The sequence below is a fragment of the Mastigoproctus giganteus genome, chromosome 11 (assembly GCF_048544385.1).
Source record: "Mastigoproctus giganteus isolate SK-2022 chromosome 11, ASM4854438v1, whole genome shotgun sequence".
Classification (NCBI taxonomy): Eukaryota; Metazoa; Arthropoda; class Arachnida; order Uropygi; family Thelyphonidae; genus Mastigoproctus; species Mastigoproctus giganteus.
Window position 1 is genome coordinate 137976291 of NC_143585.1, and position 18575 is coordinate 137994865.

General features: G+C 38.6%; 1 protein-coding gene across 1 annotated transcript in view; it reads right to left on the reverse strand.

Moving 5' to 3' along the window:
• Nucleotides 1–4237: 4237 nt before the first annotated feature.
• The window catches only part of LOC150078466 (ileal sodium/bile acid cotransporter-like), a 63458-nt gene continuing 49120 nt past the window's right edge, over nucleotides 4238–18575 (reverse strand). The window contains exons 4-6 of the mRNA XM_090385097.1: nucleotides 15771–16031; nucleotides 11938–12067; nucleotides 4238–4395 (exon numbers count right to left, since the gene is read on the reverse strand). Coding sequence (XP_090241223.1) covers nucleotides 4304–4395; nucleotides 11938–12067; nucleotides 15771–16031 — 483 coding nt within the window. The 3' untranslated portion in view covers nucleotides 4238–4303. The remainder of the gene's footprint in view (nucleotides 4396–11937; nucleotides 12068–15770; nucleotides 16032–18575) is intronic.

Consider the following 18575-nt stretch of genomic DNA (forward strand, 5'->3'; position numbering starts at 1 on the left):
GTGGCACATGCAACAAATAATGACCATCCCGATCATCTTGTCAACTGCCGGTATGGTGCCAAGGACCCTACATAACAGCCTAGCAGCAATAGGTCTCCCAGAGAACTTCTACGAGGAACTCCAGAAAGTTGCAACCCTGAACATAGTGTTAGTGGCTTAGTGTCGCTATGCCACTTTTCTGGAGAAATAATATAAGAGCAACAACAGTAATAATAATAAGATTTTTATTCTGGTGAATTTTTCTTTACTGAAGAGGCGGAGTAGTTTTGTTGATCATGTGTTGAATTTGCCACTGAAGAAAGTTCCAGATGATAAGGAAATCACTTTGGACAGTGATCAGAGTTACAAAACACTGAATGGTTTTGTACTGCCAGCAAACAGTAACTTGCGCTATTTCAATGTGTGAGTACAGCTGATGTTCAACAATGTATAAGGCGTCCAAACTTAGCATTTAACCATCTGAAGTTGAAATATTCGGTCGACGTAGGATGAAGGACGGCTTTCGGCCTGACTTATCAGATTAGTGACGCATAGAATCAACGTAAATCTATATAAATCTAGGTATATGATGTCATATGATACATAAAAATCTGAGTATATGATGTCAAAATCGTTTTTCGCATCCAGTTCTTTTCTCATTGTGTCATAGTGTCCAATCATATTGGTCAGACAAAATCGCCACTTAATAAATGCTTGATGTGGCTGCAGTATAGAAGGAATACTGAAGATCGTAGCAGCATTCTTGATTATGTGGTCCTGCATTACCTCTTTAAGCAGTAACTCCATCATTTTCTCTGTTTGTTTGTTTGTTTGTTATTTGGTTTTTAGGAGCATTAGCAACTAAGGCCATATTGCTCCGGGAATATGCGGTGGTCATTCCCTTGACCTTTCCGCATCCTCCGTATTTGGTGGTGACGGGCTCGAACCCCGGTCTAATCAAGAAGCGTGTGCTACGCACTGCTGCTCCTTCCCACCTGGCTACGGAGACGCCCCATTTTCTCTGAAACAGAAGTCAATCTACCAGATCTGCAATGTTACCCTTTGATCCCTCATTATGAATCGGGGATCCATTCGCACATCTCCAGTCTTTACGGATCGACCCTGAATCTAATGATGCTCTCATAACCATGAGTTTTCTGACCTCCTTTGCTACTTTTCTTTTAATATTATCGCATAGATCTCATTCACCCCAGGTGCTTTTTTAAATTTAATTTCAACAATTTCATTTCCAATTTCTTCTCAGTCATCACAAAATTATTCAGCTCCATATTAGAATTTAATACGCTACTAGCATCCCCAATCCTAAAAAAAAACGTCTCATGTGTGAATGTAGAGGTGTAGATGTGTAGATACAAAATACCTATTTAGTTTTTTAGCAACTTGAGCAGGTTCATCAACTGTTAAACCATTCATATCTAGTGGAACAACATGATTCATGCCCTTCCTTCAAATGTTTATATAAGTAAAGAAGTCTTTGCTGTTTGTCCTTGCATTCTTTGCCAGAGACTTTTCCAAATCTGCCTTAGCTTGCCTAACTCCCTTTGTGACCTGAATGGAAGCAACTTCATATCTACTGTAGGCTTATGTAGCACCTGATAATATACATCCAGTGTCGTAACAAGAAAAAGTTGATCCCAATACAAAGTTTAGTGCATCAGTCTAACTTTGTATCAGTCTTTACTGACGAAAGAACTTTCATTCTGAGAAGCTGCTGTGCGAGTGAGGTGGAGCCATATGAAATTGGTGATGTCGCATTTAGGCGTATAACCTTTAGTTTTGATGAACTCCAGGGAGTGTAAGTATAAGTTGTTGTCATACGGCACCAGGGATTCCCCCCATCTTCACGTTGGTTTCATTGTGGGTGAACCAGTTCGCTGGGAAATGTCAGAGATTTAAAAGTGTGGGAATTGTTCATGTGTAGTGTCCTGTACCGTTGTTCATCTGGTCATTTAGCCATTGGACACCTACCGAGACCCAACGTTGCCCCACTTACGCCCCGTGGAGGCAGACCAGGAACCCTTAAGCTGCAGGACCTGCCAGAGTTATCCTCTGGCAGGTCCTGCAGCTTAATTTCCTGGGATTTCGGCGGCTAGAACCTAAAAAAAAAAAACTGCGCTATCGTAGGGATAATATCGCTTAGGTTTGCTAGGCAGAGTTTTGGGCGTAAGTTAATTTTATAATGTTAAAAGTTTTTGATGTGTGAGGCTCTCGCTATGATGAAGGTAGAGAGGGGGAGACCGAACACTGTGGGGAAAAAAGACAAAAATATAGGGCCGATAGAGTGGATAGCCCCAGTTTTCAGTGGGGCATGCCCAGAATAGAAGTTAGGGGGGTGGCAAGGAGGGGAGGGAACAGAGATCGTCCCCTTAAGGAAGTGGGAATAATAAGTGAAGGGGGTTAGGGTGCCCTCTTCAGATCGTCATCAGGCTGTTTGCATCAGTGCTGCGTTTAGTCTGTTCTTTGTTCTCGATTTTGTCACACATATGGTGCTAGGGAGTGTATTGAACCATTGAGGTTAATTATGAGAGCATCTTTGGACTAGGGGAGGCAGATTCCTTTGGATTGGAGAAGTGTCAACGTATAGCCAATTCATAAAGGTGGTTCTAAGAGTGAAGTTGTTAACTACAGACCGGTAAGTCTGATGTCAGTGGTAGGAAAAATCTTAGAGGCAAAGATTAAAAGTGCAATCCAGGAACATTTAGATAGATATGGCATTCTGAAGGACACCCAGCATGGCTTTGTTAAGGGAAAATCATGTAAACTAACTTAGGCTATTTTGACACAGTTACTCATGGGCTGGATATTTAGGGTAAAATTTCGACATAGTTGACTTGAATTTTAGCGAAGCATTTGACTCGGTCCCTCGTGGGCAGTTACTGTATACGCTTGAATAGGTTGGGATAACTGGTAAGATACTAAAATGGATTGCTGGGTAGCTGCAGGGCAGAAGGTTGTGATTAATGGACATTCTTCAGATTGGTGTAACGTCAGGAATGGAGTCCCTCAAGGATCGGTTCTTGGAGCACTGTTGTTTCTCATTTTCATAAATGACATCGACGAAGGGACAGAAGGCATGATGTCAATACTGTATTTTCATACGACCTAAAGTTTGGTAGAGTCGTTAATGATCAGTGCCAAATAGCACTCTTTCAATGTGACTTGAAGAGACTTCAAAAATGGTCAGAGTAGTGGCAGCTATGTTTTTATCCTGCTAAATACAAGGTCTTACACTAGAGGAATAGCAACCACAAAATGAATTATACACTAGGTGGGTTGAATTAAAAATAATGGAGGTGGAATGGATCTGGGAGTTAAGGTACGGGCAGATATGAAGTTTTTTGACAGTGTAAACAGGCAGCCAGGAAAGCGCATGGTGTCCTATCGATCATTTATCAAACGTATCCTGTAGACATAGGGAGGCCATACTCCCACTGTATAAGGCAATTATATGACCACATTTGGATACTGTGTTCAAGTATGGAGACTTGATCTGAAAAAAAGACATCGAGCTTCTTGAAAGGGCCCAAAGACAGGCAACTCGAATAGTGAGATCGGCAAAAGGACGACGGTACGAGGAAATACCCCGAGTATATGGTCTACAGAGCTTGGAAACCAGGCACCTTAGAGGTGACCTGATTGAGGTTTATATGGCTCTGATAGGGATTAGTAAAATGATTGCAGGTGGAATTCTCACTGTTATAAAGAATTCCAGAACTAGGGGTCATGAATTCGAATTACAGGGGTTGAGGTTTAGATTAGATTGTAGGAAGTTTTCTTTTAGCCAGCGAGTCGTTGATTTGCTGGAACAAGTTTCCCACGCAGTTAGCTGAGGCTGACAGTTTGATTATGTTCAAAGGGAACCTATTCAAATTCCCTCTGAATTTATTCAAAGGAAGCATATAATTTGTATTTTCTTATCTACTTTTTTTATGACAGTGCAGCAAAAGCCTATGGCTTCTTTGCACTATATAGCGAATACTATTACTATACAATCCAAAGAGGCTTGTAAACATTAATGGGCCACCCTCCAGGTTAACCCATTGATGTTTTTATTTTAACTTGCCAATAGCAGAGTTATCCTCCGATTGGTTTTGGTCACTTATTACACCCCCGTCCCGAGATGAGTGAGCGACTAATCTTTAATAGTATTCCTTATCTCATTAATAGTAATTATCTCTTTAATAGTATTCTTTATCTCATTAACCTCATTATATAACAACACGTATAGCACACGATATGTCATTTGTACATGTATGTCGTATGTACAATGATTTTAAACCTTTATTTTTACTCAGATCCATAGTTATTGAAGAACAGGGATTTCTGGCCTTGTTATAATGTACGAGATTCCTTTTATTTCTTTTTTATGTTTTTCTTGTTCCTTTTGATCAGCACCTATTGAAATAAAAGAAATATTAAAGTAAACATTTCGCCTCGTTCATTAAAATGCTAGAAGAAAAAAAAATTAAACACTTAAATGTGGAGAAATCCAAAGAAGAAGAATTGTAGAAGAAAAAATATTAGTTCAAATTTTCGCTACCAGGGGAGAAATTGGCAGTGTAAACATGAGATAGAATACTTAACTTAGGATTAGATTTTAATATCAGAACTTAGATATCTACAGATATTGTTCTATGTTCACTTGAGGTGACATTCTGAAAACGGAGGACTGCGTGCGACACAGTTTCGCGTAGCATCTCATTGAGGATGTTGACTACATGCTGTTTAATGATTGTTTTCAAATCGACAAGCGTCTGCATGTAGCCACAGTAAACTCTGTCTTTCAGGTATCCCCTCCCTCTAGCTAGAAATCACAGGGATTTAGATCTGCTGATCGGGCTGGCCAGAACAGCGGAAAGTCTGTAGAAACGATGCTGTCATTTCCGAATGTTGAAGGGAGCAGTTCTTTCACTTGTCGACCAACGTGGGGAAGGGCACCATCTTGCGTGAACACTACGGTCTTCAAGCATTGCCTTTCTTGCAGAGTGGGAATAATGTGATCTCTTAGAAGAGCGCAGTACCGTGCACTAGCTACCGTACACCTTACGGGGGAGGCATGAGGTGTAGACTCTTCAAATAAAAATGGTCCGATTATAAACTCTGCTGTGAATCCACACCATGCTGTAACGTATGGACTTTGTAGTGGTCTTTCGTGCACAGCAGACTGACGCGAATATTCGGCAGTTTTGTGCATTTACAACCCCATGAAGAGTGAAATGTACCTCATCCGACCACAAGATCATTCGACCCCAAGTTCCGTACGAGCCAGAAATCGTAGAGCAAAGTCTATTCGTTGTTGCTGCTCGCAAGACTTGAGCTCTTGTACTACGTGAATCTTGTACGGGAACCAGCGTAAAATTATTCGAAGCACTTTACGTACAGTAGACCAAGGAAGGTTCAAGTCACTTGACGCACCTCTGGCAGGCACTACTAACTGGTAGTGTTTCGCATTCTGACCATTGCAACCGTCAATTCATCCACTTCCGATACGCGGTCGTCTGGTCCGAAAACCCTTATTAAAACCGAAAAATTGAGAGAAACGGTTGGATTGGGCTAAGAGCCATCAACACTGGACAGTTGAAGAGTGCAAAAACGTACTATGGCCGGATGAATCCAAATTTGAAATATCTAGATCCAAGCGTAGAGTTTATGTGAGATAATCAATTGACAAAAAAAAAAAAAATGGTGCCACATTGTGTAGTGCCTACAGTTAAGCACGGTGGTGAAAAACAGAAGAAACCCGAGATCATGATTCCATCATGATCTGGGGTTTCTTCTGTTTTTCTGGAGTGGGTGATATTGTTAGAATTGAAGGAACTTTAAGAAAAGAAGGCTATAAAATATTCTTGAACATACTGCAGTATCCTAAGGAGTTCGACTTTGTGTAAGAAATTTTGTTACAACAAGAAAATAACCGCAGCACAGCTCTAAGCTGTGCAGGGGTTTTCTAGCAACTAAACGACAGGAGGGGTATTGCAGATTATGGTGTGGCCACCCCAGTCGACTAACTTAAACCCAATAGAGCTTTTATGGGATCATCTAGAGTCTAGACCGTCAAGTTTGTGACGTCTTCACGTCTTTATAAAATTTATGGGAATCATTGCAGATCGCTTGGAATAATGTTAGTCAAGACACTATTATAAAATTAATCTCCAGAATTCCAAGTTCGTGTAAGGCAGTGATAAATTCTCGTGGAAGATATTTTGATAAATAAAAGTGAGTATAGTTCTTAATATTAATCACTTCAATATTTTTGCTGTAAATCTTCGAGTATTTAATTTAAAAAATCCTTAAAATACATGTAATATATATATATATATATATATATATATATTATTAAACCTTACATTGTCATAGCTAATTTCTAAAAAAAAAAATAAATAATAAAAAAAAATAACGAAAACAGTTGTCATGTGATGTGATTCCAAACTTTTAGGCGGGAGTGTACGTGCGTATTTTAAGACTCGATTGTTCCCTTAAAAAATCGCGCTTTTGGAAAATGAATGAGATACTTCATCACATTGCAAACAAAAATCGATTCAGCATGAGTCCTTTTAATTTATGAATATGATGCGAGCGTCACTGAACCCTCGCATTTAATCACTCGGTTACACATCTTAACGGGATGCAGTTGATCGGTGGATGGTATTATGACATTTATGTCCCTGTCAGACAGCTTGCTGTACCGTATTTCTATGCTTAACTGTATGCACTTATTCTTGTCATGCGTACAAGTGTAGTTTTTCAATGTACAGTAGTTATGCAGTGTTCTGGAGCGTGACAAGTAACGAAATTCTGTCTCTGTAGCGACTTAAAATTACTAATGCCGTATGTACTTCTGGTAATATAATCAATTAATGTGGATATTTTTAATCCTTATTAGCTAAATATAACTTTCATTTTGGAAGAAGTACAGCATGACTTTTCCTAAGTTGACTTTACTACAGTCGAAATCTCAGTTTAAAGGAATTTATTCTATGACATAAATCTGTAATATATTTTAAACCTAAAGTTTTTCGTTCAATGTATAATCGTGATTTTTCTATGATGTCCATCAAGATACTAGCACAAAAGCCAATTAGGATCAGACAGTTCATAAATTGTTTGTTAGCGCGCGTGTGTGTGTGTGTATGTGTGCGCGCGCGCGCGTGTGTGTGTGTGTGTGTGTGTGTGTGCGCGCGCGTTTCAGGCCTACGATTATAAATGAATTTAATTTTTAATTTCCAATTACGCATCTCAAAGGTTTTCTCAGCTTAGCTGTCTCAGTTGAGAAGAAGCACACGACTTCCCTTCTAATTCTAATGTTTTGCTAATTATGTGTCTTTTAGTACGCAAAATTCAGAAATTCAAAATTCAAAATTCAGAAATACTGTAATACACATTTTCGTCACCGGGTACCGATTTTTTGCAAAATTTCATACTTTTTTTTTTTTTTTGTTTTGGTTTCTGAATAAAATACGCAAAAATGATATTGTAATTTATTTATATTTTTCTTTTTTAAGTTTGATCGTGAATAGAGAACTTTTACGAAAATGATGAAAATGCTGAACACAAGATGGCGTTAGTATATTATGAGTAGAGTGACTGCTAGCCAGGAACCGTCTCTCTCTAGCTGGAATTTGTAACACTGTTGTATTGTACTGTGGCAGCAGGAGGCTGCATATTTTATGACACAAAACTATGTCATTAAAAAGCGCAGATCAAATATTACAGAATTTGGTACAAAGGCGTATTGTGCGTATTTCAGGGGACTTAGTTTCATTTGGAGAAATGGAACCAAGCCTCTGCTTTTTTTTTTTTTATTTTTTTAAGAAATGGAAGAAGCTTCTACCTTTTTTTCGCTACTTCAGTGGTCCAGCTTGATCTTAAAATGAAAACCCATAAAAGCCCTTTTTCTTATCTAAAGTGCGAGGCTATAATAATAAAATAAAAATGATATTTCGTAACCAAATCTATCTCCTATCTTCCCCATTGGAAATTCTGAATAAAATTTCATCACAACCTGAGTGCAATGCACATGGCAACAATAATTGATTTCAACATGTCAGTTCCGCGACAGATTGGCGCCACGATTGGCTTTTCCAAAATCTTCTTCAGAGGTCTTGGCTTCAAGACTACAAGTTTATTAAAAACTCATTAGTTTATGTGTTAGAGTCGACTCTGTGGGTGTTAAAGTTGGCCCACACTGAGGAACATGTCACAAAGCGTTATCATGAAAATATTTGCAAAATACAGCTGTAAGATAAAGTTTACAATTCTCTTAAGGACATTCTACAATAAAAAAAAAAAAAAACAGTGTTCCTTTCTTGTACACAAATTTCGCCACCATTTCACTCTAAATAGCTTCGTTGTGCTTGTACAGATAAGGCAAACAAAATGCTATAATTGACACCCGTGTTCCTTGCAATAGATTGCAATACACTTTCGTATTTGGGATTATTTTTTGCCATAAAGAAAAAAAACTTTCTTAATTCGATTCCTAATGATTACTCTTATTAATTTGTAATGGTCTGCTATATCATCTTTCGATGCATTTGAACTTGTTAACAATTGCCCTTCCGTGTGGGCCCAACACTTACCAGGGTCGACTCTAACTTTTATAAAATGGGTTTTTAATAGACTTGTAGTCTTGAACCCAGTAGAATCTTCTTTGCAAAGATTCTATGTGAAGCATACGGACGCAAATGTTTAGAATATCAAGCTGGTTGGCTCAGTAGACCATCAAATAATGTGTCTGTCATCCCTCTAACGTAACTATTTGAAGGTGCGAAAATGTGTATCGGGCAAAAAAAAACGTAGTGCGAATGACTGTCTAAGAGTGTGCAATGCCTTTAACACGCATTAGACAACGTTTCGAACAACAACAAAAAAAAAAAAATCTGTCCTTAAAAAGTTTTCTCCCCAGCAGATTATCACCACAGTCCAAGCAATTGACGGCGACCTCTACTAGTTTGTCATGGATCGGAAATACGGAGACAGATCCTTGATGGCCTGACCTCAACCAGGCAAACTGCACAGTAATGTGGGCTGTATAATAAAATCAAAAGGCATAATGTCTGCATAATATTGTAAATAATGTCAAAAGTATAACATCTTTATGAATATATTGTAAATAATTTCTGAAACTTATTTTGCTGTTGGCTCTGGGAGATGAACCCAAATTTCGATGTGGGCCCCATCCTCCAAGGCCTTTGTCCACCAGCCATTGTAAAGTCCTTGGCATTACTGCTGTGAAGGGTAAATTGTATATATATCACTTTGTATACAATAAAGATTGTATATATTATTGGGCCCACTCAAGAATCAACCTATGTCCATGAATTTCGTGTTCTCTGGTTTTGCTGGTTAAAAATCCCGAGTTTCCAGGCGTAAAAACCAGCCCACACCTCAGAATGGAAAAGCTCCTCGTATCATAAAACCATAAAAGTTCTTCACATCCTTGACTGAATTCGAACCCGGGCAGTTTCCATCTAGTCTGGGTCAACAGAAAAATCACCGTGTGGATCGTGATGCCTGAATGGTTGGACAAATGGTTGGCAGTAATATGTACAGGAAAGTGAACATCGGAACCGTCGCCAGGGCTTGTCACACCAAACGGGAAGATCGATGGATCCACCGACCGGCAGCAAAGATACCAAGCAGGAAACTGATCTGCTGGGATTTTCAACATCGTAACGCCATCCTTGTCCTCGCCTGTATCAAGACGTACGATTAGCAGACGTCTGCGAGAAGTGCGCTGCATTCCTTCCGTCTGTTTCCTTGTCTGCTTCTGACGCCATTCCGCCGTCGTCAACGTCTGTAATGGTACACACATACATAGTGTTAGTTGTCTGGCAGCACTGGGGATTCCCTACCCCCAACTATGCGTAGTAACTCTGTGATGCATACACTGTAACGGCCAGAATGTATATATGTAAGTGCAGAGTTGTGCAGTATAGTGTTGATTTGTTTTGTTCTTCTGGTCATTTAGCCGCGGATCCCTGGCGGGACCCCAGGTTTCCGTCGCCACCACGTGAAGGTAGGCCAGATAGTAGAGAGGGTGAAGCACTCTGGCTGGACCCGACACAGAGTCTCCTGAGCTTTCTATTTCGGGCCAAAAATCTGTAATGGTACAGGAAGAGACCTTTTTAAGGATGGTATTGTGTCATTTTCAGTGAAGAATTCAGTGATGGCCATTTGTGCGGCCGTCACTGGATTTTTCACTAAAGACAAAGATAATTCAGGGGAAAGATATAATTCAACTGCATCAAGGAGGTGCATACCAGGCTACTACCCACTTGATGGGACGGGGGAAGCAAGGCATTATGTCGAACTCATTCTAAGACCGCTGCTTCTGCCTTCTATTCCAAATGCTATTTCCATCCCAAACGCTATTTACGAGTAGGACAATGTTAAACACAATACGTCTCGCATATTCCGGCAGTACCTGTGTAATGTGGTCAATCTTCCTTGGTCTGCACTTTCACAGATCTACCATCCATGGAACACATTTGGGATATGACAAGAAATTCACTGACTTCTGCCTCTCAGGCTCTCAGCCCACTACCACAGTTGTTCAGCACAAAGCACAAGTGTAAGAAGAACGGCGAAGTTCACCAAGATATCTGCCATCTTCTCGACTGCCTACCTCGACTTTTAGCCACTTGTGTCGCTCTTCGTGGAGGCCTTGAATACTGATGAGCACCACATTTTCCTAAGTAAATACTACTAAACTGATACACGAACTTAATAATTTTTTGTCTATATCAATATTGATATTTATCACTCCACTTATTTTAAAGTCAAAATATGTAAATCGGCAAATTTCAATAACGAGCAGCGTATTTAAATTTTCGGTCAAAAACTATTCTTTTCTGATTATTTTATTTTCTTTTGCCTAGACATTTGTGTTATTTTGAATATTCATCACTACATTATGCAAATTTTCTCCCCTCTCCTTGCCATACGTCTCGTTCGTGCTTCGCGCATGATCAAGTATATTTGGTCGTTCGCTCCTTTTAAAATATATCTGAATTCAGCAGGAATTAGAGAACAGTGAACTGAATTTTGTGACTTCGAAGTTTGAGGTCACATGTTTGTAGGGTCGAAGGCATAAAATTTGACAGACAGGGGTGTCACGTAAATCTTTATGAGAAAATGTAAGAAGTTTCAGTCTAGTGTTCATCTTTTAACGAATATACTCATCTGATGTGAATTATCTCGATCGGGGATAAATGTTTCATACTCTTCGAGTTTGTGTCAATGATTCTGAAGAATACTCAAGTCGATGAAATTGCCTTTTCGTCTACAAGTGATAAATCAGGTAAGTATTAGTCTGTATTTTGAATTGCAAGTCATGTACGGTAGTAAACAAGTTTCGCATTTGGCGTTCGTGTTTTCGCATCACTCGTTAAGAAAGATTAGTACTTCAAATAAGACGTACTAATGTGCAACAGAGGTAACCTTTTTTTTTCTTGTTTTTGACAAACGCTAAAAACTATAACAATAAATAAGTTAAGATAAATTATACAGGATATATTGGGATAATTAATACAAGATGAAATATCATATCTGCCACCATAAGAATCGCTTTAAAACCGAAGTTCTTATGCACCAAGAAACCCGAACCCAATCAACTGCAGATCAGATTAAATCTGTACAACCGTTAGTATTTTCACTAAGGGTTAAAAATCGCTTTAAATTGCGTTGCAAACTTTCATTATATGTCTGGATTTTCTAAGCACATCTGCCTTCCGTTGTGTTATTGAATCATCCCACCCCAAAACTCAATCCTCGTATTACCACTGAGTTCTACTTGCAGTGTCAAATTGGTGCTTCCAATAAAACAGAGGCAAGTGTTCTTCCTTCTCAATTTGATGAGAGAAAATCGACGGTTATGTATACACTTATAGCAAAACAAATAAAATAATGTATGTTCAACCTATTTTATTAACTTACCTTTTATTTTAAGTTCCGCTGGGGATTTGAAACATCGCTTATACAACTGATAAACACCACACACTACAATAGAAAGTCCTATCATGGAGAAGGCATAAAGATTTGGGAACAAAAGGAGTTGTTCCAGGGCCTGTAAATATTAAAAACATCCAATACACTAAATGAACAATATTTAGTGAAAATTTTAAACGTCTTATGTTTAGTAATGATATCAGTTGAGTCAGAAGTTTTTTATATATATATATATATATATATATATATATTGTTTTTTAAGATAATAACAAAGGTAAAAACAAGGAGATAAAAAAATATGGCTAATATCTACTTAATGAATTAACTGCGTCTATTGTTGTGGAATTAGGTAGTTTGAATAAATTCAAGGAGTAAGAACTAACCCAACTATTGGAGGGGTTGAACAGATGATGTGGGAGGTTGGCTGCTGCTTTATAGGCTTGTTTTCTTGAAGCATATGTCATTTCTACTAATGATAATATTAGTAATCATGCAACTATCCATGAAATGCAAATTTTACGTAGGGAAAGGACCATTGTGTTCTTTACTTAATCGCTCTGAAATGACCTAACAGTCAGACATTATACCCTTATCATTTATTATTATGAACATTGCTTTTGGATGCCTTCACGCTTATAGAAGAGAAATATGTTTAGTCCACGCTCCACAAAAGCGCTCATTGACCTCAGTAAAAGATGGAAAATGTGTTATGGTGCTGTAAGGAAAGCATGGTTCAGCTCAATTATATGGGTCTTCTTAATCCTTACCTCGTAAATCTAGTAAGGCTGCTGCTAATTACCAATTAAAACTGTTAATTAGCAGCAGGTCTAACTAGAGTTACGGTTTAAGAGGGCTGCTTATATTACAGGCTCATCGTAGTTAGATTTAAAGGAGCAGAATGGATTGATTTTTCATAAGCAGTAAAGAAAAGACTATCAAAATTATAATATATCTAAATTAGCAATTTATTAACAAAACTGAATCCGTGTATATAATAAAAATAACAGCAAGTACAAATTGAAATAATAATTATCCTACAAAACATTTTTCACCTATTAATATGGGCTATAAAGATTTTTGTACGTCCAAAACTTCATTAAGCTCGTACGTACCTTCAAAACCACCTTAGGCCTTCCTCCGAATTAAAATATAAACATAACTCTTCCTTATATAAATTACATTGTCGCTCTAAATATATATATCACACAATTAATTTGCTTAAGTTATTCTTACACCTTTGAGCGATATCAAATCTGATTATTGTTTTACCTCTTCTTTTATCCGCGCCTGAAATTTTGGAACTGGCCGCTCTTACCACAATAAAACCCATCTTCTCTACAAACTTTTGACTGCTGAAATAGGCCATTCACAAGAACAAGCTTTCCCCTTGGCGCACAACAACAACAACAACAACAACAACAACAACGGTTCAATCATACAGATACAAAGGCTACCAACTCTAATCAACATTCGCAGACTCATCGCTACAGTAAAGTTGCTTGTCAGTCAGATTTCCTGCCGTCTTTCGGATATATGTGTTACTGGACAGTTCCACCATCAAACTCTAAGAGCAGCTCCTAAGTTGTGCTCTCGCAATACTCTCCTTGGCCTTTCAAAGTTTCCTGCAAGCTCAGATAATACTTGTTTAAGTATTGGATGCTGACCTCAACAAATTAGTCGAGAACAGAAATGACAGAAAACGTATTCTCAGTCACGATTTCCCTTCAATTGGGTCTCTCCTGATCGCAAGCTCAGCAGGGCGCCTGTATCATCCCTGTGATATCACCAAATTGTGCACGATGTCGTTTCTCGGCTTTCAAGATTTTTTTTTTTTTTTTCTCCCGGAAACTCGGATATTTCTTCCAAAAAATGCATGTAGTTATAAATATATTATGATGTCTCATAGCCTAAGTTGCTTTGGTATTTAACACACACCAGACCTAGATGTTCTGCGGATTGATTATTTTTTTATCTCTTATTTCATGTAACTTATTGTACTTATTCTATTTTGTTCTTTTCTTCCCACGATGTGAATTCCTTTACTTTGATGTTGGACTCCACCCCCTACTAATCAGCTTTGTCCTTCCTGTAAAACTTCTTGCCTCATGACTGTGAAGGGTAAAATTGCTATATATTGTACGTATTTTCTTAGCGATAAATGATTTTCTTTCTCTTACGCAATCGTCGCGCAAGATCGACTAACTCTGCCAGAGAAAATAAAGCTAAATTGCTCGAATCGCCATGGGATTCGAACCAAAGTCTTTTCACATGGTATGGGAAGGGCAACAGTTGTAACCAAGGTGCTATCCGTGAAGGCGCGGTTAAGAAACCCAACAAAACATCATCGGTCAGAATGTTGCAATAGTCAGCAAATTAACAGTTCATATCCTATTTATTTTTCAATATTTTTGAAAGGACAATATTTATGGTCGCATCATATATTTGGTCTCTTTGGTCCCCCTCTACTTACCCTAATATCCAGTGTACTCTGAGTTGAAATGGTCAGCGTATACTGTATTTATAAGGATGTGGAAGAATGTCATTCGTTTGGTCTTTCTATTTATGTTCAAAACCACCAAATAAGGTTCAAAATAGCCGTATGGAGAATGGTAGTTTTGTTGCCTGGTTTTAGGCAATAATCAGACGTTTATGGTTATTCGGTGTCCCGATTTAGTGGTTCTTGATCTCTCGGCTTGTTCAAAGTATATTTGATTGCTATTCAATGTGTGTACATATAATTTGTGTATAGTTTGCATTTATATGCAATTGCTGTTGGAAATTTTTTACCACTAAAAGAAAGGGAGAAATGACACTCAGTAGAGAATTGCCTTTGTGAAAATGGATCACTATATGAAATATTGATTAAATCTATTTAGCTGGAACTTGCACTTATTCTTTGTGAATAACCAGGATCGGTTTTACATGCTACTGCTCACCAATAATCGGTAATATCAGACTTCGTAAAATTATCGCCGAAGTTAACATAATGTTTGTATTTTAAATATTTTCCCTCAGTTTTCGCCCAATGTAATAGAAAATTTCATTAGTGCTCGCTTAAATAGTATACCACCCCAATAATCCTGATGCCTTCGCCGAAAGCATTAAAAATTCACATAATTTCGGCGATTTTGGGTAAGCGGGAAGAGGGAAAAATGCCAGTGATCCAGCAACTGTATGCTACTTTAAGATAAAAGCGATTAAATTATGAAAAAAGATATTAAGATACGAAAAAAAATATCATTTAGAAAATGTTGCCTTCATGAAGGTTTTACTGAAAATTAAGAAGTTAGTTGGTTGTTTTCGATGATTTTTAAAGCAGCAGTTAAATGGGTCATGTGGTTCAATATGTCTATACAAAGTGTGTTCATAGTACAATTAGACATTGTTTGTTAAAAATAAGTCAATTCCATACGCGTTCGGGGGCAGTGTTATTTATTTCCTGACATTTTTGAAATTTTTTCAATATGTCAATCTTTTATTTGCTCCAAAAATGGACAATTTTTTAGCAAAAAAATTAATTTGCGAAGTTAGGTCAATCCCCATTGAACAATTTTGATAAGTAATAATTCAACCATTCAGAAAAATGTTTAACGAAATCCCCAGCCTACACCTGCCTGGGGATTTTGGGAGTTGATTCCGTAGTTTTTCTAGACCACCGACTGCATGGCTCGCCAAGATGCCAGTTGCTGGAAACAAGTCTAGGGCCGCACATGAAGCATTTTATAAAATTCGTGGGCTCTAAAATCAAATAATTCAAAGAATAAACATTAGAATATAATATTGGCTCTAAACATTATTATTCAATTAATGTCATATCCTACCTTAGAATGGAAAGAGAGCGAGATAACCGTAAGGGCTACACCAACGTTTTGCACTCCACTCTCTATGGCTATAGTTTTGCAAACGCTTAACTCTTGACGAAACAATAAGCTGATTAAAAAACCAGATATTCCACCAATTACAGGCATCAAAAGGACAATTGCGACAAGTTTTTCTGGAACATTGGCGTATAGGGATGGATATATTATGGACTCTAGCACCGTAGATACGATGATCATAAGGAATCCTGATATGCTCCCCACCTATATTTCAAAAACAAAAAATAGTTCAACAATATTGTTAAAATACAGAAACTTGTTAATCCTCCATCAAGAGAAATGTCAATGACAGCTTAATTTTACATCCGCTAATTTATTTTGTGTTTATTAATTTTCAATATTAATGTTTTTGGAGAGAGCCATTAGGTGGCTTATCATAAACAAAAAAAAACTTTCTCGCAACACCACTTAAACATTTCACTATTTCTATTTAAAATATGAGAATCTGGGGTTTGAAGTATATTGCCTGGTTCCCACTGGGAATTTGCTTCTTAGTTTGGACAATAAGTATCAATCGTTTTTAGTGTCTGCGGAGTTTTCGTGACAACCCTACTAAGAAAACGGGAAGTTGGGCAGTTTTAGTGTGTTTAGTTTAATTAGAACCTAAGCGGTAATACGAAACCGTTCCGTGCTTTCGTTTCCTTCTTTGTTGTGACCTAAACTACCGAATTAGTCTTTAAAATGCCAATCACAGTTACTCCTGGCATATGTGATCTCTGCTTAACTTCTGCAGATGAAACCCTCATATGTAGTAAATCAAAGTACAGAATTTGCCGGCCATTATTATTATTAATAGCCATGTGGTGCAAGGAAGCCTGAGGCTTATGCTGCACCAGGAAAAAAAAAAGTTCCCGAGTTACCCTGAGAGAGAGAGAGAGAGGGAGAGAGAGAGAGGGAGAGAGAGTCAAAAGTAGAAGGGAATCACCAAGAAAGAGAAGAATGATGATATCCAGCTCGGGACCCTGGGTGTGCCAAGCCCATACTCACCAGATGTGAGCTCCTGTGGTTAAATGCTCAGGATATTCAAGCCTATCCCGCTTATCGATGAGCAAGAGGAAAGGGTTCATGGGAAAATGTTGCTCGAATAGGAGGTCTACAGGAGCTGCAGAAACCTCCAATAAGAAACCTGATTCCCCCCCAGCAGAAAGAAAGAAAGAAATGCGTCCATGGTAGTACGAATACGTTGGAGGAAGCTGATTTGACAACCCCTTCCCCAGCTCCTGATGTACAACATAGTGACTTGGAAAACAGTGAAGGAAGTAATATATTTGAAAATAATACCCAAGATAAGAAAGACGACGAAATTGATGGTCACGAATCAACAAATGACTGTCTCAGGGACAGTAATGTGGAACATAGGTATAGGTATGTTGAGGGTCTGACGGCTCCGGGGATTTCTTCCATCTCCGCGTATTTTCTATGTATCGAGTGACAGTACCCTGTCGATGCCAGAGGTTTAAAAATTATGGGTCATGTGGTATGTAGTTTGTTGTGCCCATTGTTCATCCGGCCTGTTGGCCGCCGGGCCCCCAGTGGGACCCGGCGTTACCATACCTAGCGACGGGGACGCCGACCGGGTGTACCAAGAGACTAATTATACTCTGGCAGGTCCTGCCACTTACTTTCCTGGGATTTCGGTGACCAAGACCTAAAATAAAGGTTTGAGTTATCGCTGTTGATTTAAGTAAAATTGCATTTAGAAAGCGCTGCGTGAGGTTTTACGCTGAAAGAACTATTTCTAGAGAGCCTAAAAGGTCGGGCAAAATTTTATGTGATTTAAATTTGGACATGTGGGGCAATCGCTGTACAAGAGAAAGTAATGGGAGGGAGGTTGTAGATGGGGGGGGATGAAATAGGAAGAAGAGGGGGTCGGATAGGAAGGTGATCCCCCATTTTAAGTGAGCCATGCCCATGCCCCACGACATGGGGAGGCGAGGAGAGGGAAAAAAAAATAAAAAATAAATAAATAAAAAAAATTAAATAATTAAAAAAAAAATAACGGGAGGAGAGGAGAAGAACAAATACCCCCTCCCCGAAAAAAAAAAAAAAAAAAAAAACGCTCAAGGGAGTGCAGTTTTGGGTCGACAGTAGGCCAATCAAATCATCCTAAAGTCTTGACTTTCTGTTGTAAGCTGAGTTTTTTTTTTTTTTTATTTGTTTGACCTCCTGCATTCTTTCTAGTCGGATTGCCTTTGGTATATTTCTATCATTGTTTTCTTTCTAGAAAATAGATCCTGGGCATATTGACTGAGTGCCTTGTAGTCCTCCTGAGTGTCTAACAGTCTGTGTTCTTGGTTGTCTGGGATATATTGGATTGCTGTTATTAGGCATAGTCGTAGGTCATCATACAAATCGCACTCAAACATTAAGTGTCTCCAGGACTCTGGGTTGCCACAGGGACAGTCCGCGTTATTTATGATGCCAAGTTGGTGAAGTTTAGCTTTAAACGGGCCGTGCCCTGTAAGGAGGAAGGTGGTATTTCGACCAGGGTGAAACCACGCTGGCGCCTTAGGGTACAGCTTGGTGACAGTGGGGAGGAATCTTCTGGTCACTGCACCTTTTTCTGTGTTGCTCCATCTCCTCTGCCAAATCTGGATGAGGTGGTCGGTGATTCTTCTCTTCTCACAGTTGCGGTCATTAGTGATGTCAGTGGTGAGGTCATACATTGTAGCCGATATGTTTCTGGCAAGATGGTAGAGCAGACCACAGCAGATAGCTTCGAGATCCAGGGAATGTGGAACATGTGAG